This window comes from Oncorhynchus kisutch, unplaced genomic scaffold, assembly GCF_002021735.2.
Source record: "Oncorhynchus kisutch isolate 150728-3 unplaced genomic scaffold, Okis_V2 scaffold1001, whole genome shotgun sequence".
Lineage (NCBI taxonomy): Eukaryota > Metazoa > Chordata > Actinopteri > Salmoniformes > Salmonidae > Oncorhynchus > Oncorhynchus kisutch.
In genome coordinates, this window is record NW_022262946.1 from 14,791 (window position 1) to 41,657 (window position 26,867).

The 26,867-nt window shown below is 45.6% G+C and overlaps 1 protein-coding gene across 5 annotated transcripts in view; it reads left to right on the forward strand.

Moving 5' to 3' along the window:
* Positions 1 to 2,509: 2,509 nt before the first annotated feature.
* LOC109885865 (palmitoyltransferase ZDHHC3) overlaps positions 2,510 to 26,867 on the forward strand; it is a 29,206-nt gene continuing 4,848 nt past the window's right edge. For 2 of the 5 annotated variants that reach the window (XR_004207922.1, XM_031817368.1), the window contains exons 1-8: positions 2,828 to 3,021; positions 7,779 to 7,840; positions 8,178 to 8,273; positions 10,374 to 10,560; positions 12,210 to 12,334; positions 16,120 to 16,216; positions 16,835 to 16,916; positions 19,321 to 19,451. Coding sequence is in view for 4 of the 5 variants with exons in the window: in XM_031817368.1 (XP_031673228.1) it covers positions 7,821 to 7,840; positions 8,178 to 8,273; positions 10,374 to 10,560; positions 12,210 to 12,334; positions 16,120 to 16,216; positions 16,835 to 16,916; positions 19,321 to 19,451 (738 nt within the window). In the remaining variant the exon portion in view is untranslated. Of the gene's footprint in view, positions 2,681 to 2,827; positions 3,022 to 7,778; positions 7,841 to 8,177; positions 8,274 to 10,373; positions 10,561 to 12,209; positions 12,335 to 16,119; positions 16,217 to 16,834; positions 16,917 to 19,320; positions 19,452 to 23,253; positions 23,445 to 26,867 lie in introns of those variants that run through there. The other 3 variants (XM_031817371.1, XM_031817369.1, XM_031817370.1) reach the window with 3 other exon arrangements.

The window sequence follows — 26,867 nt, forward strand, 5'->3', positions numbered from 1 at the left end:
GCTATAGTTCTAAGGATGAACCATGGTTCTAATGATGAACTTATAGCCTGAACTTGTGCTTTTGGGAAACAAAAGTTGTCATCTCTCCACAAGAGATTAGGGGAACAGGGCCCAGACTGTTTTCACAGTCTTGCTTTGACCACCAGATGACCTGAAGAGAGAAAATAGTTATTAGCTGAACATAACAGAATGCCAGTGGAAGGGAGGACAGTAACAGGAGACACTATGAGCTGAACATAACAGAATGCCAGTGGAAGGGAGGACAGTAACAGGAGACACTATGAGCTGAACATAACAGTCAGTGGAAGGGAGGACAGTAACAGGAGACACTATGAGCTGAACATAACAGTCAGTGGAAGGGAGGACAGTAACAGGAGACACTATGAGCTGAACATAACAGAATGCCAGTGGAAGGGAGGACAGTAACAGGAGACACTATGAGCTGAACATAACAGTCAGTGGAAGGGAGGACAGTAACAGGAGACACTATGAGCTGAACATAACAGTCAGTGGAAGGGAGGACAGTAACAGGAGACACTATGAGCTGAACATAACAGAATGCCAGTGGAAGGCAGGACAGTAACAGGAGACACTATGAGCTGAACATAACAGAATGCCAGTGGAAGGCAGGACAGTAACAGGAGACACTATGAGCTGAACGTTGGGGGGAGGAGAAGAGGACCAAGGTGCAGCGTAGTAAGTATTCATAATAGTTTTAATATAACGAATACTTGAACAAAAACCAACAGGCCAAACGAACAGTTCTGCAAGCTGCAATACACACAAAACAGAACACAACTACCCACAACCCATAGTGGGGAAAACAGGCTGCCTAAGTGTGGTTCTCAATCAGAGACAACGAATAACAGCTGCCTCTGATTGGGAACCATACCAGGCCAAACACATAGAGATCTAACACACAGAAGAACACATAGAATGCCCACGCCAACTCACGCCCTGAACAAACTACAAATAGAGGCACGGAAAAGGAACTAAGGTCAAAGGTGACAGCCAGTGGAAGGCAGGACAGTGGTTTGTGACCTCTAGGATTTCTCGTTGTAGATCATTCAATTGCTATAATTACATTACTGATTTTGAGGTAACTCTGTTACCGATTTCAATGACGTGTTTTAATCATTTTAATAATTCATAAACACACTTGATTTGAGTAAAAACACTATAACTAAGTGGTAGGTCTACCTTCCGTGAACTTTCATTATCCCCTCCCTCCTCATGAGGGAGAGAAATGTGAAAATATCTTAAATGGTCAATCAGCCATTGCTACATCCATTTTGTTGGACTTATAAATGAATGATGTGTACCTTTTTGATTCTTGAATAAAATAACTTTCAAATACCTCATGATCTTTAGTTCACCTGTCATACCCCATCAGAACCCAAAATATAAGATCGTTTTTACTCCAATGTAAACAAACACTAAATCAACTCAAAACACAGTTAAGACGTAGTTAGGTCTGTCTATGAATTTGAAAGCGATCCCATTTCTCCAGCCCCAGTATTTTACTGAAACCAGGGGAGGGGAGGGCACTTTGTTATGGTTTCTACTGCTGATTGCTGCTTTAAAGATGTGTGGGGTTTTGGTAAAGGAATTACAAGGCATAAGGCAATGTTTACAGAAGGAAAATCATTTATCCAAAACTAAATCTAAGTGTTTATATTAGTTGGTAGGGGGTCTTCACGTCAACATAATTGTGTTTTGATATATTTCAAATACATTTTAAGACATTTTCTTTCTGGTAAATGTTTTTCAAAGATCCTTTTTCCATCTGTTTGACCAGAAATCACAGCCTTTGCTTATTCCACATTTTGTTGATGGAAAATGTTTTTTTTTTTAAGTAGATATAACTTAATTTCGATAGACTCTTCGCTTTCATTTGACAACAATTTGACATGCTCCTGAACTTCACGTGGGGCTCATGGGTCCTTTTCAGATTAAAATGCCCTTTATCTTTCTCTATTGGAATGTTACACTCCAGTCCAGTGTGAGTTTATAAATGGGTTGGATTGATGATTCCAGAGGAGGTTTATGTTTATCAGTAGACGAGGCAACTTCCGGTTGATCCGTTTGCACACAAAACAATATTCCACAACTTCAACTTCCAAAGGTTTCAAATGGAAATTACATTCCATTAAACAATAAAACATCAAACAAGCCACGAGAAGCGGTTAAAAACGACCACCGCCTACAGATCAATGAAACAGAACCTTCTCTTCAGCCATTGGCCAGCGCCACTTCTTCTTCTTCGTGTGAATTTCCGGCAGACTTGAGGCTTTTTTGTGTATTGCTGCCTTTCTCAATTCAGCATGTTAATAATTCCACATTATTGATTAAATATATTTCAATAAAAAGGGAAATTTGCACGGTAAAAAAATAAATAATGTATTTGCACAACCCACTAACCCTGCACCCATAAAACCAAAACACCCCCTCATCGCTCCTACGCCTGGCCACCGGACTGGGAGGACGTGACTTCTTTCCAACACCTCTTTTTAATACTACCTTGTGTTGCTCAACTCAGCGTGAACGTGCCAAGTGAAATTCATGTTTATGTAGAATGCGCAACACATATTAGGAAAAATTCGGTGGTTGTATGCGATCAAGTTTTTTAATTTTTAATGATACACTTCAGCACCACAGTTGTACAGGGAAAAAGGTACAGGTAAAGTCCTTTCAAAATTGACTTAAAAAAAAAATATATATATACAAAGAATCGATTGATGGTGACTCAATATTGAATCACTAGTGAACCAATGTTGAGTCACTAGTGACTCAATGTTGAGTCACTAGTGAATCAATGTTGAGTTACTAGTGACTCTCCGCCTCGATGGAAGAGAGAGAGGACGGTGTTGACAGTTCCTCCGCTGTGGATTCACCAGGAGTCATTTCATGCCTATTTTGTACGAGATTTTAGCTCATTTACCATAGTTTGTTTTCAGATCCATTTTTAAGAAAGTTCTCTTCCTGGAGTCTCGCAGCATGACAAGTCTATGTTGAAGACAGGTAAATGAGCTACTAGTTACCGTTGGCTATCTAGGTAAGCTAACGTTGGCTAGCTCGCATTTCCAGCCAGGTAGTGAGATGGCTAGCTAATTAGCAAACTAGCCTGTATTATCTGTTTAAACGGTTAGCTACCCGGCTGTTAAATCACTATGATCTGATTATGTAGTTAAATAACAATGATGTATGTGACAAGCTGTTCTGTTTTACATATCGTTAGCTATCTCTAACGCGTTAGCTACGTTTAACTCCAAGGAAAACCGCAAACTAACCCACATAAACTAGCCAGTTAGTTTAAAAAAAAACATTAACGTAGCTTGCAAAACAGCTGGCTTGTAAACGTTAGGTAGTGGCTAGTTCGTCTTTCCAACCAAACTGTCGCATCTTTTAGCATGATGATGGTGGGTGGGAGGGTCGTGGGACATTCTGCACAGGCCAAGCCAGCTACAATATTGCGACAGTGATGCCCTTTACTTTGGTTTTCACCATCACCCCCATGGTCCCCATCACCTCCAGTGATCTAATCACAGGTGTGTGTGTGTGTGTGTGTGTGTGTGTGTGTGTGTGTAGCAGCTAATACGGGTATGGTTGTATCAATAAGTTTGTCTTATTAGGTAACTAGGAGGCACAATCTTTCGTCAGAAAATGACAAAGAAGTCAGATGTCCTGGTGTCTGTTATCCTCAGGTCGAATTTGTCATTGGCATCACAGTGAGGGGTAAATGCTCAGCCAGCACAGCAGTATTTCCGTTTACATAGAGCCGTGATACTACTGAGTCAGGATTTGTGTCCCAAATGGCAAACGATTCCCTATTTAGTGCACTATTTTTTAAAAGTTTACCACAGCCTATAGAGCTCTGGACAAAAGTAGTGTACTATATTGGAAATGAGGTACCATTTGGGATGCAAACAAACACTGCTCTGCTGCATACAGTAATTTTGCCATGAGGTGATTGTGTGCGCTGGACACGCTTGAGTGGTTATCTGACACACAGAACAATCCTTTTATGTTCTCATGGATCACTTGGTTTTTATTTTCTGGTAGATGTTCCATCTTGACCAATGTTTCCAATGTTTACACTAACAGTAAATTAGGCAGGTAGTTGGATTGACATTAGGCACTGTAGATAAAGTGACCAATGTTTCCAATGTTTACACTAACAGTAAATTAGGCAGGTAGTTGGATTGACATTAGGCACTGTAGATAAAGTGCATGTACAGTACCTGCAGAAAGTATTCACACCCCTTGAGATTTTCCACATTTTTTGTTGTTACAGTTTGAATTTTAAATGGATTAAATTGAGATTTTGTGGCGCTGGCCTACACAAAATACCCCATAATGTCGGTCAAATTGTTTTTTTTAAAGCCGAAATGTCTTGAGTCAATGAGTATTTAACCTCTTTGTTATGGTAAGCTTAAATAGTCACATAAGTTGCATGGACTTATAGTGTTTAACATGATTTTTGAATGACTTCCTCATCTCTGTACCCCACACATACAATTATATGTAAGTGTAACAGTACTCTTCTTGCGTTGTGTACAATCAGTCATCGACACGGAACTCCAACATGTAGCACCAGTCATGTAGCTTTATTCTGTTAGGAACGGCACAAAATTGCACGTCATGCAATGCACGTCTCACCATCCAACTCTGCACTCACGCACTGTACAAAATATATGAACCACCCCCCCAACCAGACACAGTAAGTTGCTAGCTAGTACTGGCGGGAATTCTTTACAACAAAATGCACAACAAATATTCTCCAAAAACCACTGCATCTTATGTGTGATGTTCGAATAACATTTACAAACAATTTGATATAAATTGTACATTTAAATCATCACTTGAGAGTATAAAAATCACTTTTGATGTACAGTGCTTTGCAACCAACAACTTACCGCTGGTTTGGTGCTTGTTCACTGGGACGATTCTAACTGGAACATCCCCCCTCGTAAGCAAGCTACGCAAACCAGCCAATAAGATGCCATGTTGAGTAGGTGAAGGCAAGACAAACTCAAACCAAAAACCCATTGGCTTAACAATAAAGTGGCAAGGGGAATCACCAATATAACCCTGTTACATAAGGTCCCCATAAAAAGCAGACATTGAATATCCCTTTGAGCATGTTGTAGTTATTATTTACAATTTGGACGGTATATCAAAACACCCAGCCACTACAAAGATACAGGCTTTCTTCCTAACTCAGTTGCCGGGGAGGAAGGAAACCACTCAGGGATTTCACCATGATGCCAATGGTGACTTTAAAACTGTTAAGAGTTTAATGGCTGTGATAGGAGAACAATATTGTACATTAGTTACTCCTTAATACTAATCTAATTGAAAGAGTGAAAAGACAGGAAGCCTGTACGGAATGAGATTCTTCCAAAACATGCATCCTGTTTGCAACAAGGCACTAAAGTAATACTGTAAAAAAGGTGGCAAACCAGTTAACCCTTTGTATTCAGCACAAAAAGTAATGTTGTGGTCAAATCCAATATCAGATTTGCCACCAATGCTCTTTATAGGACACATCACTGCACTCTATACTCATTGGCGGCAGGGTAGCCTAGTGGTTAGAGTGGAGGGGCAGGCAGGGTAGCCTAGTGGTTAGAGTGTTGGACTAGTAACCGGAAGGTTGCAAGTTCAAACCCCCGAGCTGACAAGGTACAAATCTGTTGTTCTGCCCCTGAACAGGCAGTTAACACACTGTTCCTAGGCCGTCATTGAAAATAAGAATTTGTTCTTAACTGACTTGCCTAGTTAAATAAAGGTAAAATAAATAAATAAATCTGTAAACTGGTCATCTCTGTATACCTGTCGCAAGACCCACTGGTTGATGCTTATTTATAAAACCCTCTTAGGCCTCACTCCCCCCCCTATCTGAGATATCTACTGCAGCCCTCATCCTTCACATACAACACCTATTCTGCCAGTCACATTCTGTTAAAGGTCCCCAAAGTACACACATCCCTGGGTCGCTCGTCTTTTCAGTGCGCTGCAGCTAGTGACTGGAACGAGCTGCAGCAAACACTCAAAACTGGACCGTTTTATCTCAATCTCTTCATTCAACACTCAATCATGGACACTCTTACTGACAGTTGTGGCTGCTTTGTGTGATGTATTGATGTCTCTACCTTCTTGCCCTTTGCTGTTGTCTTGTGCCCAATGATGCTTTTACTGGGTTTTGTGCTGCTACCATGTTGTGCTGCTACCATGTTGTGCTGCTACCATGTGTTGCTGCTACCATGTGTTGCTGCTACCATGTTGTGCTGCTACCATGTGTTGCTGCTACCATGTTGTGCTGCTACCATGTTGTTCTTCTACCATGTTGTTCTGCTACCATGTTGTTCTGCTACCATGTTGTGCTGCTACCATGTGTTGCTGCTACCATGTGTTGCTGCTACCATGTGTTGCTGCTACCATGTGTTTCTGCTACCATGTGTTGCTGCTACCATGTTGTGCTGCTACCATGTGTTTCTGCTACCATGTGTTGCTGCCTTGCTATGTTGTCTTAGGTCTCCATGTTGTGTTGCTGCCTTGCTATGTTGTCTTAGGTCTCCATGTTGTGTTGCTGCCTTGCTATGTTGTCTTAGGTCTCCATGTTGTGTTGCTGCCTTGCTATGTTGTCTTAGGTCTCCATGTTGTGTTGCTGCCTTGCTATGTTGTCTTAGGTCTCCATGTTGTGTTGCTGCCTTGCTATGTTGTCTTAGGTCTCCATGTTGTGTTGCCTCTCTTGTAATGTGTGGTTTGTCCTATATTTACAGTGGGGAGAACAAGTATTTGATATTCTGCCCGATTTTGCAGGTTTTCCTACTTACAAAGCATGTAGAGGTCTGTAATTTTTTATCATGGGTACACTTCAACTGTGAGAGACGGAATCTAAAACAAAAATCCAGAAAATCACAGGATTTTTAAGTAATTAATTTGCATGTATTTATTTATTTTATTTTGAATCCCAGCCCCCGTCCCCGCAGGAGGCCTTTCGCCTCTTGGTAGGCCATTATAAATAAGAATTTGTTCTTAACTGACTTGCCTAGTTAAATAAAATAAATATGACGTGTTGCTGAGTACCACTTCATATTTTCAAGCATGGTGGTGGGTGCATCATGTTATGGGTGTGCTTGTCATCGGCAAGGACTAGGGAGGTTTTTTAGGATAAAAAAAAAATAGAATAGAACTAAGCACAGGCAAAATCCTTGAGGAAAACCTGGTTCAGTCTGCTTTCCAAGACACGGAGACAAATTCACCTTTTTCAGCAGTACAATAACCTAAAAACAAGGCCAAATCTACACTGGAGTAGCTCATCACAACGACATTGAATGTTCCTGAGTGGCCTTGTTACAGTTTTGACTTAATCGGCTTGAAAAAAATATATATATATATATATATATATCAAGACTAAAATGGCTGTCTCGCAATGTTCAACAACCAACTTGACAGAACTTGAAGAATTTTAAAAAGAAAAAATTTGCAAATATTGTACAATCCAGGTGTGCAAAGCTCTTAGACTTAGACTCAGAAAGACTCACAGCTGTAATCGCTGCCAAAGGTGATTCAAACATGTATTGACTTGGTTGTAAATATGTAAATTATTATGTAAATTATCAATTAAATGTGCAAAAAATTGTAAGAACATGTTTTCACTTTTGTCATTATGAGGTAAATGTACAGTGGTACAGTATCCCATCTCTACTGAAGTGTACACTGAATGTATTTGCTCACTGTCGCACCACTTCTTCTTCTACCCTTTCTGCCCACAGCATGCGGTGACTGTGAGGCGGGCCCCATCCTGAGTCTGTACGATGAAGAGCCCGGTGCACAGGTCTGTTTGTGTGAATGTGGGTCTTTTCTAGAAGCAGTGAGGATTTCCTACACTGGACAACTTGTTACAGCTGTTGATCAGTCATTGATAATAATCTGTTTGTGTGACTGCGGAGCCTCAGTGAATGTGGGTCTTTTCTAGAAGTAGTGAGGATTTCCTACACTGGACAACTTGTTACAGCTGTTGATCAGTCATTGATAATAATCTGCCAATTGTTTTCATGTCATTACGATGATAGGACTCCTGAGTGGCGTAGCGGTCTAAGGCAAGACCCATGTGTGTAAAGCAAGATGTATTGGGTACAGCAGGTATGAGTGAATAAGGTGTTGTTGTTCAGGTGCAGGGACGTGGAGAGGCAGGCTGCCTGCCTGCAGACTGAGCAGCCGTGTGTCCCCGTCTCCCAGCACATCCCCAGCGGCATGTGGTTTATCAGGTAGTTAGATTTACATATTTTGGTCCTTTTTGTTTTTTATAGCAGATTCTCTTATCCAGAATGACTTACATTTTTCGTACTGGTCCCACGTGGGACTCGAACCCACAACCCTGGTTTTGCAAGCGGTGTTCTCTACCAACTGAGCCACATGGTAAACATAGTTGTCCATAATGCAACGTTTGGGTTGCTAGACCGTGGCGTTAGCGTGCTCTACCAACTGAGCCACATGGTAAACATAGTTGTCCATAATGCAACGTTTGGGTTGCTAGACCGTGGCGTTAGCGTGCTCTACCAACTGAGCCACATGGTAAACATAGTTGTCCATAATGCAAGGTTTGGGTTGCTAGACCGTGGCGTTAGCGTGCTCTACCAACTGAGCCACATGGTAAACATAGTTGTCCATAATGCAACGTTTGGGTTGCTAGACCGTGGCGTTAGCGTGCTCTACCAACTGAGCCACATGGTAAACATAGTTGTCCATAATGCAACGTTTGGGTTGCTAGACCGTGGCGTTAGCGTGCTCTACCAACTGAGCCACATGGTAAACATAGTTGTCCATAATGCAACGTTTGGGTTGCTAGACCGTGGCGTTAGCGTGCTCTACCAACTGAGCCACATGGTAAACATAGTTGTCCATAATGCAACGTTTGGGTTGCTAGACCGTGGCGTTAGCGTGCTCTACCAACTGAGCCACATGGTAAACATAGTTGTCCATAATGCAACGTTTGGGTTGCTAGACCGTGGCGTTAGCGTGCTCTACCAACTGAGCCACATGGTAAACATAGTTGTCCATAATGCAACGTTTGGGTTGCTAGACCGTGGCGTTAGCGTGCTCTACCAACTGAGCCACATGGTAAACATAGTTGTCCATAATGCAACGTTTGGGTTGCTAGACCGTGGCGTTAGCGTGCTCTACCAACTGAGCCACATGGTAAACATAGTTGTCCATAATGCAACGTTTGGGTTGCTAGACCGTGGCGTTAGCGTGCTCTACCAACTGAGCCACATGGTAAACATAGTTGTCCATAATGCAACGTTTGGGTTGCTAGACCGTGGCATTAGCGTGCTCTACCAACTGAGCCACATGGTAAACATAGTTGTCCATAATGCAACCTTTGGGTTGCTAGACCGTGGCGTTAGCGTGCTCTACCAACTGAGCCACATGGTAAACATAGTTGTCCATAATGCAACCTTTGGGTTGCTAGACCGTGGCGTTAGCGTGCTCTACCAACTGAGCCACATGGTAAACATAGTTGTCCATAATGCAACGTTTGGGTGGCTAGACCGTGGCGTTAGCGTGCTCTACCAACTGAGCCACATGGTAAACATAGTTGTCCATAATGCAACGTTTGGGTTGCTAGACTGTGGCGTTAGCGTGCTCTACCAACTGAGCCACATGGTAAACATAGTTGTCCATAATGCAACGTTTGGGTTGCTAGACCGTGGCGTTAGCGTGCTCTACCAACTGAGCCACATGGTAAACATAGTTGTCCATAATGCAACGTTGCTAGACCGTGGGTAACTTTCCCAAGTTTTCCAGAAATCCCAGGTTGGAGGATTCCTGGATTTCCTGCTTATTTCAACGTAATTCCAGGAATCTTCTAGAAAACCCTAAACCTAAGTCTTTGTAATGAGAGGTCATGGTAGATCACTGGATTACTGACCGTGGGTAACTTTCCCAAGTTTCACAGAATTCCCAGGTTGGAGGATTCCTGGATTTCCTGCTTATTTCAACGTAATTCCAGGAATCTTCTAGAAAACCCTAAACCTAAGTCTTTGTAATGAGAGGTCATGGTGGATCACTGACCAGGATTTTGTCTAAGTGATTATGTATTTGTGTAGAGGCCTATATTGTCTGTATTTTCTGATTGTATTGAATGTGAAGTGCTCCGTGCACAGCACGTCTTACCCAGGCTGTCCATTCTACCTGCCCACCTGGTGATAACGAGCACCAGAATGGAAATGAGTCAGCTGACTTCATAAAAAATAATTAATTCTATATATATATATATATTTTTTTTTTTACTCAAATAACTGAGGCAACTTTATGTATTTAAAAAAAAAATGTGTTTAAAAAAATGATTTAATCTGTTTATTCAGGGACGCGTGTGGCATCGTGTGTGGAGTTATCACCTGGATGTTGGTGTTCTATGCTGAGTTCGTTGTGCTCTTCGTCATGCTGTTGCCTTCTAAAAACCTGACCTATAGCTTAGTCAACGGGACTGTGTTCAACACTCTGGCCTTCCTGGCTCTCGCCTCTCACTTCAGGGCCATGTGCACCGACCCTGTGAGTTGTTCAAACTGAACACACTATACACTGCGCTGACTGTACACTTTACACGCGACACTGGGCTGACTGTACACTTTACACTGGGCTGACTGTACACTTTACACGCGACACTGGGCTGACTGTACACTTTACACTCGACACTGCGCTGACTGTACACTTGACCTGCTGGTGTTGTCTGGGTTGTGTTCATTTGGGCACAACACCGTACGTAGAAAAACGTTTTGAAACAGTTTAAAGGAAAAGAGGAGTTGTTGTTGTTGGGATACGTTCAGGTAGTGGCGGCCTCTTTATTAGTTTCAAAACGTTTTCCTCCTGTTTTGTGCCTAACTGAACACGACCTTACTCACATATACAGTGGGGAGAACAAGTATTTGATACACTGCCGATGTTGCAGGTTTTCCTACTTACAAAGCATGTAGAGGGCTGTAATTTTTATCATAGGTACACTTCAACTGTGAGAGACGGAATCTAAAACAGAAAATCACATTGTATGATTTTTAAGTAATTAATTAGCATTTTATTGCATGACATAAGTATTTGATCACCTACCAACCAGTAAGAATTCTGGCTCTCACAGACCTGTTAGTATTTCTTTTAAGAAGCCCTCCTGCTCTCCACTCATTACCTGTATTAACTGCACCTGTTTGAACTCGTTACCTGTATCTCGTTGTTATTGCCAGTTTGTACTAGTACTGTTAAATGCCTTTTCTTGCTGGCTCTTTCCCAACAATGCAGTAGTACTAGAAAGAAAAAAAAAAATATTGTATATTGTAATTCACTATATACAGGGTCCGTTCCAGGGCCTACTGCTGGTTAAACTGATGTGTTATGACTTTACACCCCCTGCTATAATGTGGATAAAGAGTTACCTGTCTAACAGAACACAGAGGGTGTTCTAGAATGGAAGCCTCTCCAACATTAATCCAGAGAGAATCAGGAATTCCCCAGGGCAGCTGTCTAGGCCCCTTACTTTTTTCAATCTTTACTAACGACATGCTTTGAGTCAGTGTGTCGATGTATGCGGATGACTATACACGTCAGCTACTACAGAAACTGAAATGACTGCAACACTTAAAGAGCTGCAGTTTCAGAATGGGTGGCAAGGAATAAGTTAGTCCTAAATATTTCCAAAAAAACTTGAAGCATTGTATTTGGGACAAATCATTCACTAAAGCTTGTGTGTTACATTGTCCTGAAGTTTCAGAAAAGCCCAGAAAATTGCGGTTACAAGAGTCCTGTTGATAGAAAATCCACAATTAAGAGGTCAGAGGTTGCTAGTTTTCTATTCGCTTTAATCTCGTGAGTGCTCCCTCCTCCTGCCTCTTTTTTTTGCCTGCGTTTTCTCTTGGATAGCCTAAAAATTGGGTCGGACTTATGCAAATATCCCAGGGCAGATGAGTCGACGTTGAAGCCGGAATTGAGGTCATGAACTGCCGATCTGATGTTCTTATCGATCATAAGTTATAAGAAAAATTGCAAAGTTGGGTCAGAGCTCGCGAGACTGCAGCCAATACAGTAATGCACCATCTTAAATCACATCAACATTCTATAACACTGCCTGACCACTGCAACAGTAGACCCCATTTCACCAACAGGTGAGTCATGATAAGTCATCAAGTCAACTCATTGCTCTGTCTGTCCTACAGGGAGCTGTGCCAACAGGAAACGCCACGAAAGAGTACATCGAGAGTCTTCAGCTGAAGCCGGGACAGGTGGTGTACAAGTGTCCCAAGTGCTGCAGCATCAAGCCTGACCGGGCACATCACTGTAGGTAGGATGACTCGGCACATCACTGTAGGTAGGATGACTCGGCACATCACTGTAGGTAGGATGACTCGGCACATCACTGTAGGTAGGATGACTCGGCACATCACTGTAGGTAGGATGACTCGGCACATCACTGTAGGTAGGATGACTCGGCACATCACTGTAGGTAGGATGACTCGGCGCATCACTGTAGGTAGGATGACTCGGCGCATCACTGTAGGTAGGATGACTCGGCGCATCACTGTAGGTAGGATGACTCGGCGCATCACTGTAGGTAGGATGACTCGGCACATCTCTTTGAATGGCTGGCTCACATCACTGTAGGTAGGATGAATGGCTGGCTCACATCACTGTAGGTAGGATGAATGGCTGGCTCACATCACTGTAGGTAGGATGACCCAATACATCTCTTTGAATGGCTGGCTCACATCACTGTAGGTAGGATGAATGGCTGGCTCACATCACTGTAGGTAGGATGACTCAGCACATCACTGTAGGTAGGATGACCCAATACATCTCTTTGAATGGCTGGCTCACATCACTGTAGGTAGGATCACCTAGCACATCTCTGAATGGCTGGCTCACATCACAGAGAACACTGCAGGTAGAGTAACCCTGACTGACTGTACCAGAGAACAGAAGACACTGCAGGTAGAGTAACCCTGACTGACACTGTCCCAGAGAACACTGCAGGTAGAGTAACCCTGACTGACACTGTCACAGAGAACAGAGAACAGAGGACACTGCAGGTAGAGTAACCCTGACTGACACTGTCACAGAGAACAGAGGACACTGCAGGTAGAGTAACCCTGACTGACACTGTCCTAGAGAACAGAGAACACTGCAGGTAGAGTAACCCTGCCTGACTGTCCCAGAGGACACTGCAGGTAGAGTAACCCTGACTGACTGTCCCAGAGAACACTGCAGGTAGAGTAACCCTGACTGACACTGTCCCAGAGAACAGAGAACACTGCAGGTAGAGTAACCCTGACTGACACTGTCCCAGAGAACACTGCAGGTAGAGTAACCCTGACTGACACTGTACCAGAGAACAGAAGACACTGCAGGTAGAGTAACCCTGACTGACACTGTCCCAGAGAACACTGCAGGTAGAGTAACCCTGACTGACACTGTACCAGAGAACAGAAGACACTGCAGGTAGAGTAACCCTGACTGACTGTCCCAGAGGACACTGCAGGTAGAGTAACCCTGACTGACACTGTCACAGAGAACAGAGAACAGAGGACACTGCAGGTAGAGTAACCCTGACTGACACTGTCCCAGAGAACAGAGGACACTGCAGGTAGAGTAACCCTGACTGACACTGTCCTAGAGAACAGAGAACACTGCAGGTAGAGTAACCCTGACTGACACTGTCCCAGAGAACAGAGGACACTGCAGGTAGAGTAACCCTGACTGACTGTCCCAGAGGACACTGCAGGTAGAGTAACCCTGACTGACACTGTCCCAGAGAACAGAGAACACTGCAGGTAGAGTAACCCTGACTGACACTGTCCCAGAGAACACTGCAGGTAGAGTAACCCTGACTGACTGTCCCAGAGAACACTGCAGGTAGAGTAACCCTGACTGACTGTCCCAGAGAACACTGCAGGTAGAGTAACCCTGACTGACACTGTCCCAGAGAACACTGCAGGTAGAGTAACCCTGACTGACACTGTCCCAGAGAACACTGCAGGTAGAGTAACCCTGACTGACTGTCCCAGAGAACACTGCAGGTAGAGTAACCCTGACTGACTGTCCCAGAGAACACTGCAGGTAGAGTAACCCTGACTGACACTGTCCCAGAGAACAGAGGACACTGCAGGTAGAGTAACCCTGACTGACACTGTCCCAGAGGACACTGCAGGTAGAGTAACCCTGACTGACTGTCCCAGAGGACACTGCAGGTAGAGTAACCCTGACTGACACTGTCACAGAGAACAGAGGACACTGCAGGTAGAGTAACCCTGACTGACACTGTCCCAGAGAACAGAGGACACTGCAGGTAGAGTAACCCTGACTGACACTGTCCTAGAGAACAGAGAACACTGCAGGTAGAGTAACCCTGACTGACACTGTCCCAGAGAACAGAGGACACTGCAGGTAGAGTAACCCTGACTGACTGTCCCAGAGGACACTGCAGGTAGAGTAACCCTGACTGACACTGTCCCAGAGAACAGAGAACACTGCAGGTAGAGTAACCCTGACTGACACTGTCCCAGAGAACACTGCAGGTAGAGTAACCCTGACTGACTGTCCCAGAGAACACTGCAGGTAGAGTAACCCTGACTGACTGTCCCAGAGAACACTGCAGGTAGAGTAACCCTGACTGACACTGTCCCAGAGAACACTGCAGGTAGAGTAACCCTGACTGACTGTCCCAGAGAACACTGCAGGTAGAGTAACCCTGACTGACACTGTCCCAGAGAACAGAGGACACTGCAGGTAGAGTAACCCTGACTGACACTGTCCCAGAGGACACTGCAGGTAGAGTAACCCTGACTGACACTGTCCCAGAGGACACTGCAGGTAGAGTAACCCTGACTGACACTGTCCCAGAGAACAGAGGACACTGCAGGTAGAGTAACCCTGACTGACACTGTCCCAGAGAACACTGCAGGTTGGGGAACCCTGACTCAAAGTCCCAGTTGATCAGACGGGCGGGACTCCTCCCTCCATACAGTATAGTAGGTCTGCCGTGACTTTAGGACCAATGGTCAGCTGAGGCAGACTGTCTGCTGAACACTGACTTTAGGACCAACGTTCAGCTGAGGCAGACTGTCTGCTGAACACTGTGACTTTAGGACCAACGGTCAGCTGAGGCAGACTGTCTGCTGTGACTTTAGGACCAAAGGTCAGCTGAGGCAGACTGTCTGCTGAACACTGACTTTAGGACCAGCGGTCAGCTGAGGCAGACTGTCTGCTGTGACTTTAGGACCAACGGTCAGCTGAGGCAGACTGTCTGCTGACCACTGTGACTTTAGGACCAACGGTTAGCTGAGGCAGACTGTCTGCTGTGACTTTAGGACCAACGGTCAGCTGAGGCAGACTGTCTGCTGGACACTGTGACTTCAGGACCAACGTAGTTAGTTCTCTCTCTCTCTCCATGGATGTTCCCCTCCATACTAGTGTGTGTAATTAGTTCTCTCTCTCCATGGATGTTCCCCTCCATACTAGTGTGTGTAATTAGTTCTCTCTCTCCATGGGTTTTTCCCTCAATACTAGTGTGTGTAATTAGTTCTCTCTCTCTCTCTCTCCATGGATGTTTCCCTCTATACTAGTGTGTGTAATTAGTTCTCTCTCTCCATGGATGTTTCCCTCTATACTAGTGTGTGTAATTAGTTCTCTCTCTCCCTCCATACTAGTGTGTGTAATTAGTTCTTTCTCTCCCTCCATACTAGTGTGTGTAATTAGTTCTCTCTCTCCCTCTATACTAGTGTGTGTAATTAGTTCTCTCTCTCCCTCCATACTAGTGTGTGTAATTAGTTCTCTCTCTCCCTCTATACTAGTGTGTGTAATTAGTTCTCTCTCTCCCTCTATACTAGTGTGTGTGATTAGTTCTCTCTCTCCCTCCATACTAGTGTGTGTAATTAGTTCTCTCTCTCTCCATGGATGTTTCCCTCTATACTAGTGTGTGTAATTAGTTCTCTCTCTCCATGGATGTTTCCCTCCATACTAGTGTGTGTGATTAGTTCTCTCTCTCCCTCCATACTAGTGTGTGTGTAATTAGTTCTCTCTCTCCCTCTATACTAGTGTGTGTAATTAGTTCTCTCTCTCCCTCCATACTAGTGTGTGTAAGCGCTGCATAAGGAAGATGGACCACCACTGTCCCTGGGTTAACAACTGTGTGGGAGAGAACAACCAGAAGTTCTTTGTGCTCTTCACAGTACGTACCAGTCTATCCTTTACATACTGGAACGTTCCATACTGTAGACCCCATGACACCTTCAGCCTGCTGCAATAACACCGACCAGTAGCCAACACACACTACCTATTGGAAAGTTAGGAATTAAGATGTTTTTAAGTTGTCAAATGCACTGAAAATGACTTCGTTCCATATCCACACATCTCATGGGAAACTGTTCCATATCCACCCTGTTCCATACCCACCCATCTCATGGGGAACTGTTCCATATCCACCCATCTCATGGGAAACTGTTTAATTCCCACCCATCTCATGGGGAAACTGTTCCATATCCACCCATCTCATGGGAAACTGTTCCATATCCACCCATCTCATGGGGAAACTGTTCCATATCCACCCATCTCATGGGGAAACTGTTCCATATCTACCCATCTCATGGGGAAACTGTTCCATATCCACCCATCTCATGGGGAAACTGTTCCATATCGCCCATCTCATGGGGAAACTGTTCCATATCTACCCATCTCATGGGGAAACTGTTCCATATCCACCCATCTCATAGGAAACTGTTCCATATCGCCTATCTCATGGGAAACTGTTCTGTAGTACCCGGTCTTACCATGAGTCTGTGTGTTCCAGATGTACATTGCACTCATCTCCCTCCACTCTCTGGTGATGGTGGTCTTCCACTTCCTGTACTGCTTCGAAGATGATTGGACAAGTAAGTGCTTTTGACCTTTTTAAATTATTATTTTTTTTTTTCACCTGGCTTCTCATTGGTTTGATGTAGAGCTCATGATAACACAATGATCTTTCAATCAGCTCCTGTCAACCATAACAATGGTCTCTGGTTGTGTTCTTAACTTCTTAGTGCTCCCTTCCCACTCGTTAACGGGATTGATTTGACAACATCTAGTGAAATTGCAGCGCGCCACATTCAAAAACAGAAATACTCATAATAAGAATTCATGAAACATACAAGTGTGATACATCAAAATAAAGCTGAACTTCTTGTTAATCCAGCCGCTGTATCAGATTTCAAAAAGGCTTTATGGCGAAAGCAGACCATGCGATTTATCTGAGGACAGCGCTCCGCATACAGATTTCAAAATGGCTTTATGGCGAAAGCAGACCATGCGATTTATCTGAGGACAGCGCTCCGCATACAATCAGATTTCAACCAGGCAGGTGTGCTCCAAAAGTCTGAAATAGCGATATAATTAATGCCTTACCTTTTGAAGATCTTCTTCTGTTGTCACACCAAAATGTCCCAGAAACATCACAAATGACGTTTTTGTTCAATAATGTCCTTCTTTATGTCCCAAAAATGTGAATTTTATTGATTCAGAAATATACTGGTTCCAACATGACTACAAAGTATCTAATAAATTACCTGTAAACTCACAGACATTATTTTAACAGTTTTAGAAACTAGAGTGTTTTCTATCCACATCTACCAATTATATGCATATCCTAGCTTCTGGGCCTGAGTAGCAGGCAGTTTACTTTGGGCGTCCTTTTCATCTGGACGTGAAAATAGGGGGCACTATCCCTAAGAAGTTTTTAAGTATTTCAGATGAGGCCATACCCACCCATCTCATGGGAAACTGTTCCATACCCACCCATCTCATGGGAAACTGTTCCATACCCGCCCATCTCATGGGAAACTGTTCCATACCCGCCCATCTCATGGGGAAACTGTTCCATACCCGCCCATCTCATGGGAAACTGTTCCATACCCACCCATCTCATGGGAAACTTATCCATACCCACCCATCTCATGGGAAACTTATCCATACCCACCCATCTCATGGGAAACTTATCCATACCCACCCATCTCATGGGAAACTTATCCATACCCACCCATCTCATGGGAAACTTATCCATACCCACCCATCTCATGGGAAACTTATCCATACCCACCCATCTCATGGGAAACTTATCCATACCCACCCATCTCATGGGAAACTTATCCATACCCACCCATCTCATGGGAAACGTATCCATACCCACCCATCTCATGGGAAACGTATCAATACCCACCCATCTCATGGGAAACGTATCAATACCCACCCATCTCATGGGAAACGTATCAATACCCACCCATCTCATGGGAAACTTATCAATACCCACCCATCTCATGGGAAACTTATCAATACCCACCCATCTCATGGGAAACTTATCAATACCCACCCATCTCATGGGAAACTTATCAATACCCACCCATCTCATGGGAAACTTATCAATACCCACCCATCTCATGGGAAACTTATCAATACCCACCCATCTCATGGGAAACTTATCAATACCCACCCATCTCATGGGAAACGTATCAATACCCACCCATCTCATGGGAAACGTATCAATACCCACCCATCTCATGGGAAACGTATCAATACCCACCCATCTCATGGGAAACGTATCAATACCCACCCATCTCATGGGAAACGTATCAATACCCACCCATCTCATGGGGAAACAGCGCTGTGCGCGGCCTCTCTGTTAAGGTAGTTTATTCCCAGAAGCTCAGAATATGGAGTCGCCTTGTTTCCACATAGTGTATAGCTCTGCAGTGCTACAGTATGTTGCTCAGTTAGTGTACGACTGTCTGTGTGTGATATAAACTCTGCATATTGTTCCATTTGAAAAGCCCCAAAAGTTTATTGGCACATTGACCCATGTCGCGTGCCGTAGTTTTTAATAACTCTGTAGATGGTGCTAAAACAATGACATCATAACTGAATCCTGGCATTTTTATTCACCTTTGCCATCGTCCCAGTCATCTATCTGATAAGACTGTGATGTACAACATTTTTTAATTTAATTTTACCTTTATTTAACCAGGCAAGTCAGTTAAGAACAAATTCTTATTTTCAATGACGGCCTAGGAACAGTGGGTTAACTGCCTGTTCAGGGGCAGAACGACAGATTTGTACCTTGTCAGCTCGGGGATTCGAACTTGCAACCTTTCGGTTACTAGTCCAACGCTCTAACCGCTACCCTGCCGCCCCAAGCATCCAGCTGCTTAGAACACATCAACCCGTCTAGAAATGTTGCTTCCACTGTGCTGTGAGTGTAAACGTGTGTCTCCCCCCCCCCCCCCCTTCCTGAACTCCAACTCCCAGAGTGCAGTTCCTTCTCACCTCCTGCGACCGTCATCCTCCTCATCCTCCTGTGCTTTGAGGCCCTCCTCTTCCTCATCTTCACCTCTGTGATGTTCGGGACTCAGGTCCATTCCATCTGTACAGACGAGACGGTACGTAAGACCAAACGTGTTCCTCTCTTCCTCCCCTTCACCTCCTCCTCTTCATCAGACCTGGATTAAATACATCATGTTATGTCAAAATGCTTTAGGTGTGCTTTATATAGCTTGACTGATGTGCAGGGTGGAGTTTTGCACTTTTGGGACTATTCCATTTGGCGTTTCAGCTAGGCCTATTCCATTTGTACGGGCAAACTTCATCAAGTGCACCTCCCAAGTATTTGACCTAATGTATTTAAGCCAAGTCTGTTCCCCAACTGCTGTTGCTTTGGTGCTTATCTACTGTATGTATGACCTATGAACCTTAACCTCTCTACAGCAGCTTACCCGTACAGAGGTGAATCCTAACTTCCACTTTGAGTGGAAATTTTCACTTAGTGTCCTGAAAGTTCGACTTAAGTGGAAGTTAGTGTCTATAAGAGTGTATAGAGAAAGGCTCTGCTTCGTAGTCGGATCATCTCTGAGTGGGATTTATGAGTCCAGTCTTGTTTCTACAGTAACAGATATTTTCTTATATAAAGGAAGTATTCAACTTGAAACAGCTCAAGGCTTGCTGATAGAAAGAAACGTGTTCATGTATCTGTGTGAGAGGATCAGTTTCCTCTCTTTGAACCATCATAAACCATGTAGTTAGTAGACTGTAGATCTCTCTGTGTGTTCTATGGTAGACTGTAGACCTCTCTGTGTGTTCTATGGTAGACTGTAGACCTCTCTGTGTGTTCTATGGTAGACTGTAGACCTCTCTGTGTGTTCTATGGTAGACTGTAGACCTCTCTGTGTGTTCTATGGTAGACTGTAGATCTCTCTGTGTGTTCTATGGTAGACTGTAGATCTCTCTGTGTGTTCTATGGTAGACTGTAGACCTCTCTGTGTGTTCTATGGTAGACTGTAGATCTCTCTGTGTGTTCTATGGTAGACTGTAGACCTCTCTGTGTGTTCTATGGTAGACTGTAGACCTCTCTGTGTTCTATAGTAGACTGTAGACCTCTCTGTGTGCATGTCTGTACAACGTTTAGTGCTTTAAAACTAACTAAACTAACTCTGCTTTCTTGCTCAAATTTATTTTTTGTCTGCAACTTCAGACCTGATTCCCGGGTGGGTGTAGTCGGGGGCCGGGTGGGTGTAGTCGGGGGCCGGGTGGGTGTAGTCGGGGGCCTGGGTGGGTGTAGTCGGGGGCCCGGGTGGGTGTAGTCGGGGGGGCCGGGTGGGCGTAGTCGGGGGGCCGGGTGGGCGTAGTCGGGGGGGCCGGGTGGGCGTAGTCGGGGGGGGCCGGGGTGGGCGTAGTCGGGGGGGCCGGGTGGGCGTAGTCGGGGGCCCGGGTGGGCGTAGTCGGGGGGCGTAGTCGGGGGCCGGGTGGGCGTAGTCGGGGGGCGTAGTCGGGGGCCGGGTGGGCGTAGTCGGGGGCCCGGGTGGGCGTAGTCGGGGGGCGTAGTCGGGGGCCGGGTGGGCGTAGTCGGGGGGCGTAGTCGGGGGCCGGGTGGGCGTAGTCGGGGGGCCGGGTGGGCGTAGTCGGGGGGCCGGGTGGGCGTAGTCGGGGGGCCGGGTGGGCGTAGTCGGGGGGCCTGGTGGGCGTAGTCGGGGGCCCGGGTGGGCGTAGACGGTGGGGGCCTGGTTGTAGTCCTAGAAGTTAAATGTTCTATGGCGGTATTCTCTCTCATGGAGCCTCAAGTGGGGAAGGATGTTCATTAGACCTCAGTGTGTTGACATTTAGTCTACAGTCCATTCAGGGAGTATTCAGACTCCTTGACCTTTTTCCACATTTTGTTACGTTACAGCCGTATTCTAAAATTGATTTTAAAAAATTAAAAAATCCCTAATTAAAAAAAATCGACAGAAAACGTATTTACATTTTAGTTTTCAGACCTTTTGCTATGAGACTCAAAATGGAGATCAGGTGCATCCTGTTTCCATTGATCATCCTTGAGATGTTTCTACACCTGTGGTAAATTCAATTGATTGGACATGATTTGGAATGGCACACACCTGTCTATATAAAGTCCCACAGTTGACAGTGCACGTCAGAGCAAAAACTAAGCGATGAGGTTGACGGAATTGTCCGTAGAGCCCCTAAAGCACTCTGATCATGAGAAACACGATTTTCTGGTCTGATGAAACCAAGATTGAACTATTTTGACCTGAATGCCAAGCGGTGAAGGGCCTTGGTCAGGGAGGTGAAGCATGGTGGTGGTGGTGGCAGCATCATGCTGTGGGGATGTTTTTCAGCAGCACGGACTGGGAGACTAGTTAGGATCAAGGGAAAGATGAACGGAGCAAAGTACAGAGAGAGATCCTTAATGAAAACCTGCTCCAGAGCACTCAGGACCTCAGACTGGGGCGTAGGTTCACCTTCCAACAGGACAACGACCCTAAGCACACAGACAAGACAACTCAGGAGTGACTTTGGGACAAGTCTCTGAATGTCCTTGAGTGGCCCAGCCAGAGCCCGGACTTGAACCCGATCGAACATCTCTGGAGAGACCTGAAAATAGCTGAACAGCGAAGCTCCTCATCCAACCTGACAGAGCTTGAGAGGATCTGCAGAGAAGAATGGGAGAAACTCCCCAAATACAGGTGTTTTTCTCAAGAAGACTGGAGGCTGTAATCACTGCCAAAGTACTGAGTAAAGGGTCTGAATACTTGTGGAAATGTAATATTTGAGTTTTTTATTTTTTATTTAATACATTTGCAAAAATGTCTAAACCTGTTTTTGCTTTGTCATTATGGGGTTATATTTGTAGATTGAGGATTTTAATTATATTAATTTTAGAATGAGGCTGTAAAGTAACAAAATTTGGAGAGGGTCAAGGGGGTCTGAATACTTTCCGAATGCTCTGTACATTAGCCTGTGGTCATTTAGTCTGTACATTAGCCTGTGGTCATTTAGTCTGTACATTAGCCTGTGGTCATTTAGTCTGTACATTAGCCTGTGGTCATTTAGTCTGTGCATTAGTTTGTGGTCATTTAGTCTATACATTAGCCTGTGGTCATTTAGTCTGTACATTAGCCTGTGGTCATTTAGTCTGTACATTAGCCTGTGGTCATTTAGTCTGTACATTAGCCTGTGGTCATTTAGTCTGTATATTAGCCTGTGGTCATTTAGTCTGTACATTAGCCTGTGGTCATTTAGTCTGTACATTAGCCTGTGGTCATTTAGTCCTGTATATTAGCCTGTGGTCATTTAGTCTGTATATTAGCCTGTGGTCATTTAGTCTGTATATTAGCCTGTGGTCATTTAGTCTGTACATTAGCCTGTGGTCATTTAGTCTGTACATTAGCCTGTGGTCATTTAGTCTCTACATTAGCCTGTGGTCATTTAGTCTCTACATTAGCCTGTGGTCATTTAGTCTCTACATTAGCCTGTGGTCATTTAGTCTCTACATTAGCCTGTGGTCATTTAGTCTCTACATTAGCCTGTGGTCATTTAGTCTCTACATTAGCCTGTGGTCATTTAGTCTGTATATTAGCCTGTGGTCATTTAGTCTGTACATTAGTCTCTACATTAGCCTGTGGTCATTTAGTCTCTACATTAGCCTGTGGTCATTTAGTCTGTATATTAGCCTGTGGTCATTTAGTCTGTATATTAGCCTGTGGTCATTTAGTCTCTACATTAGCCTGTGGTCATTTAGTCATAACTTAAGCCACTTTGTAACTTTTCGATTTGAAAGAGTGGTTTTAAATCAAAAGAAAAAAAAAGCAAAGGGGGTCCTGTGATTCGTCAGTCAGAATGTCAATCAGGGAGGAAGAAGTCTAATTGGTTCACAGTACACTGAAGTTTGGTTGTGTCTCGTTTTTCCAGGGCATAGAACAGTTGAAAAAGGAGGAGAGAAGATGGGGTAAAAAAACGAAGTGGATGAACACGAAGGCGGTATTTGGACACCCCTTCTCCATATTCTGGTTTATCCCGTTGACCCAACCTGGGAAGGCCCATGGGAAGGCTGAATCCTACCAGTATGTGGTCTGAGCTTAGCCACCCGGGGGGGGGGGGGGGGAAACAGACTCTGAGACAGAGGTGTGTTAACACCAACTACCCCATCCCTCCACCTCACCCTGACTCTCCTCCCCAACACTCCTTGACAATGCTGAATGTGATTGTAATCCCTCATCACTCTGAACAACTTCATCACTTCTATATTGCCACAGTTTATTGTTTATGTTGCTTGGGAACAAAAGTCAAGTGGAGTTGCAGAGGAAAATATATCTATTATAAAATGTGCCTGTTTTTCACTCTTATGTGTGTTGTTGATTTGTTCTGGTTTTCTGAATCACTTTTCCCTCTGTCCCCCCCTCTGTCTCTCTCTCCTCCCCCCCTCTCTGTCCTCCCCCCTCTCTCTCTGCCCCCCCCTCTCTCTGTCTCTCCCCCTCCCCCCCTCTCTCTGTCCCCCCCTCCCCCTCTGTATTGCCTCTCTCTCCTCCCCCCTCTCTCTCCTCCCCCTCTCTCTCCTCCCCCTCTCTCTGTGTCTCTCCCTTCTCTCTCCTCCCCCCCTCTCTCTCTCTCCCTCCCCTCTCTCCTCCCCCCCTCTCTCTCTCTCCCTCCCCTCTCTCTCTCCCTCCCCTCTCTCTCTCCTCCCCTCTCTCTCTCCCTCCCCTCTCTCTCTCCCTCCCCTCTCTCTCTCCCTCCCCTCTCTCTCTCCCTCCCCCTCTCTCTTCCCCCCCTCTCTCTCTCCCTCCCTCTCTCTTCTCTCCTCTCTCTTCCCCCCCCCTCTCTCTCTCCCTCCCTCTCTCTTCCCTCCCTCTCTCTCCCTCCCTCCCTCTCTCTTCCCCCCCCTCTCTCTTCCCCCTCTCTCTCCCCCCCCCTCTCTCTCCTCCCCCTCTCTCTCCCTCCCCCTCTCCTCCCCCCTCTCTCTCCTCCCCCTCTCTCTGTGTCTCTCCCTCCCCCCTCTCTCTCCCTCCCCTCTCTCTCCCTCCCTCTCTCTCCCTCCCCCCCTCTCTCTTCCCCCCCTCTCTCTTCCCCCCCTCTCTCTCCCTCCCCCCTCCCCCTCTCTCTTCCCCCCCTCTCTCTTCCCCCCTCTCTCTTCCCCCCTCTCTCTCCTCCCCCTCTCTCTCCCTCCCCCCCTCTCTTCCCCCCCCTCTCTCTTCCCCCCCTCTCTCTTCCCCCCCCTCTCTCTCCTCCCCCTCTCTCTGTGTCTCTCCCTCCCCCTTCTCTCTCCCCCCCCCTCCCTCATCACTCTGAACAACTTCATCACTTCTATATTGCCACAGTTTATTGTTTATGTTGCTTGGGAACAAAAGTCAAGTGGAGTTGCAGAGGAAAATATATCTATTATAAAATGTGCCTGTTTTTCACTCTTATGTGTGTTGTTGATTTGTTCTGTTTTCTGAATCACTTTTCCCTCTGTCCCCCCCTCTGTCTCTCTCTCCTCCCCCCCTCTCTGTCCTCCCCCCTCTCTCTCTGCCCCCCCTCTCTCTGTCTCTCCCCTCCCCCCCTCTCTCTGTCCCCCCCTCCCCCTCTGTATTGCTTCTCTCTCCTCCCCCCCTCTCTCTCCTCCCCCCTCTCTCTCCTCCCCCTCTCTCTCCTCCCCCTCTCTCTGTGTCTCTCCCTTCTCTCTCCTCCCCCTCTCTCTCTCTCCCTCCCCTCTCTCTCTCTCCTCCCCTCTCTCTCTCCCTCCCCTCTCTCTCTCCCTCCCCTCTCTCTCTCCCTCCCCTCTCTCTCTCCCTCCCCTCTCTCTCTCCTCCCCTCTCTCTCTCCCTCCCCCTCTCTCTCCCTCCCCCCTCTCTCTCCCTCCCCCCTCTCTCTTCCCCCCTCTCTCTCTCTCCCTCCCTCTCTCTTCTCTCCCTCTCTCTTCCCCCCCCCTCTCTCTCTCCCTCCCTCTCTCTTCCCTCCCTCTCTCTCCCTCCCTCCCTCTCTCTTCCCCCCCTCTCTCTTCCCCCCTCTCTCTCCCCCCCCCTCTCTCTCCTCCCCCTCTCTCTCCCTCCCCCCTCTCCTCCCCCCTCTCTCTCCTCCCCCTCTCTCTGTGTCTCTCCCTCCCCCCTCTCTCTCCCTCCCCCTCTCTCTCCCTCCCTCTCTCTCCCTCCCCCCCTCTCTCTTCCCCCCCTCTCTCTTCCCCCCCCTCTCTCTTCCCCCCCCTCTCTCTTCCCCCCCTCTCTCTTCCCCCCTCTCTCTTCCCCCCTCTCTCTCCTCCCCCTCTCTCTCCCTCCCCCCCCTCTCTTCCCCCTCTCTCTCCCTCCCCCCCCTCTCTTCCCCCCCTCTCTCTTCCCCCCTCTCTCTTCCCCCCCTCTCTCTCCTCCCCCTCTCTCTGTGTCTCTCCCTCCCCCTTCTCTCCCCCCCCCCCCCTCTCTCTGCCCCCCCCCCCCCCTCTCTCTCTCTCCCTCCCCCTTCTCTCTCCTCCCCCCTCTCTCTCTCCCTCCCCCCTCTGTGTCTCTCCTTTCTCCCGAGTGCCAGTTTGTTGGTGCTATCATGTCCAAGTCAGGAGTTGGCATAATAGCACAAACTGATCTGGCACTCAGGCTACATTCCGTCCTCCTGTCAGTCAAAAACTGAACCCCTCTTGCCTTGTGATTCTTCTTCTCTGATACATAACTAACCCAGCACAGAGGAACACCACTAGGCCTGTACAGTACACTAGGCCTGTACAGACTGTTTGGAGAGGCTTTTAGAAGCCAGGTGGAAGTATAGTGTGTTGAGGATCAGTAAGTTAGCCCTCTTACTTTTTGTTAAACACTCATATTTTCTTGTTGTTTTTAAAGAAAGTTGCTGTCTACATGCTGCTCATTTTTAAAGTTTATTCTTCTTTAGGAACAAGAAAACGTGGTGTTTCAGAATATTTGTGTAAAAGTTGGCGTTGACTCATTTGATCTTTCTCATTTCTATGTGCCAAGTTCTGCATATAAAAGTCAATTTTTTAAAATGTATTCTGTAGTTTTCTCCAGAATTTACGTTTTTATGTTGTGAATTAAAACCTTTAATTTTGAGTTATTTTTGGAGACGTGTAAACCAGAAGGTCGTGATTCACAAAACGAACTAAACAAGTTCAAATATATTTTGTGAAGTAAAATTAAAAAAGGGAGTATTACGAAATACTAAAATATTAACCAACAAAACTGATTATACAGTAGTAGTACTACAATATCAGCATCGAAATATATCAAGCTACACGTCATAAATCATGACAAATATGCACTTTTCCTGAGATTTATCGATCAGCTGAGTTTATAAAGGTTTATTTTTCTCCTGTGATCTTTTTGTATGCTTGAAGAAAAAAACTGAATTGGGCCCGTTTTCCCAGACAGAAACAGATTATTATTTATTTTTTGGGTCCTAGAATTTAAAAAAACTATCTCTTTCAATCTCTCTTGATAACGCTTTTGAGTCGTGGACGAGGTGTCATCTGTGTCTGGGGAAACCGGTCCGTTATGTCATTTGTTCTTCATCTGTGTCTGGGGAAACCGGTCCGTTATGTCATCTGTTCTTCA